The sequence below is a fragment of the Suricata suricatta genome, unplaced genomic scaffold (assembly GCF_006229205.1).
Source record: "Suricata suricatta isolate VVHF042 unplaced genomic scaffold, meerkat_22Aug2017_6uvM2_HiC HiC_scaffold_46873, whole genome shotgun sequence".
NCBI lineage: Eukaryota > Metazoa > Chordata > Mammalia > Carnivora > Herpestidae > Suricata > Suricata suricatta.
The window spans coordinates 1-623 of NW_021894738.1; the positions used below are offsets into that span (position 1 = coordinate 1).

The 623-nt window shown below is 60.4% G+C and overlaps 1 protein-coding gene across 1 annotated transcript; it reads right to left on the reverse strand.

Moving 5' to 3' along the window:
- Window positions 1–6: 6 nt before the first annotated feature.
- Window positions 7–619, reverse strand: LOC115285158 (paired immunoglobulin-like type 2 receptor alpha; the record flags this gene model as incomplete). Its single annotated transcript, XM_029931521.1, has 2 exons — window positions 7–280; window positions 586–619. Coding segments are annotated over 2 exons (308 nt in total), but the record flags the coding sequence as incomplete, so codon positions are not given.
- Window positions 620–623: the final 4 nt, after the last annotated feature.

Sequence of the window (623 nt, forward strand, 5' to 3'; positions counted from 1 at the left end):
AGGTTCGATATGCACACGGTACCAGAGTTCTGACCTTCTTTCAAGTCCAGGGAGATCCGGTTCTTGTAATCCTTATGGATAAAAGGCCTGGTACTGTTGTAGATCATCTCTCCATGGAAATGTGTCCGTCTCAAGGCGACACTCAGGCTGGGATCCCGGGCCAACACCCAGCAGTGGAAGTAGGTGAAAGAGATGCAGATGGAGCCACCCTCGGGGGCTGAGAGAGACTCTGGTTGGTTGACCCCATAGTAACTTTCTGGATTGCATTCTTCTGAGCTGCCTGGAGGAGGGAGAGGAGACTGAGCCCTGGGAGAGACGAGGAAGATAACCCCAGACCTCTGGCACCCGCACCCACAGGCACTAGTGTGACAGATGGCAGGACTGGCCCTCTGGCCTGGGTGTCCCCCTTGCCAGACTTGGTTGCGGTAGGGAGGAGGGTGGAGGGCTGGGGAGCACCTGGCACTATGGGACCAGCCCATTGGGGCTGGGAGGCCCCGGCAGACCCCTCCTCCAGCTGCCCAGCCACAGCCCTTCCTGGGGACTCTCCGGGCCTCGAGGCAGAGCCAGGGTGTCCCAGACACTCACCCGCCCGCAGAGACGCCAGCAGCAGCAGCAGTGGCAGG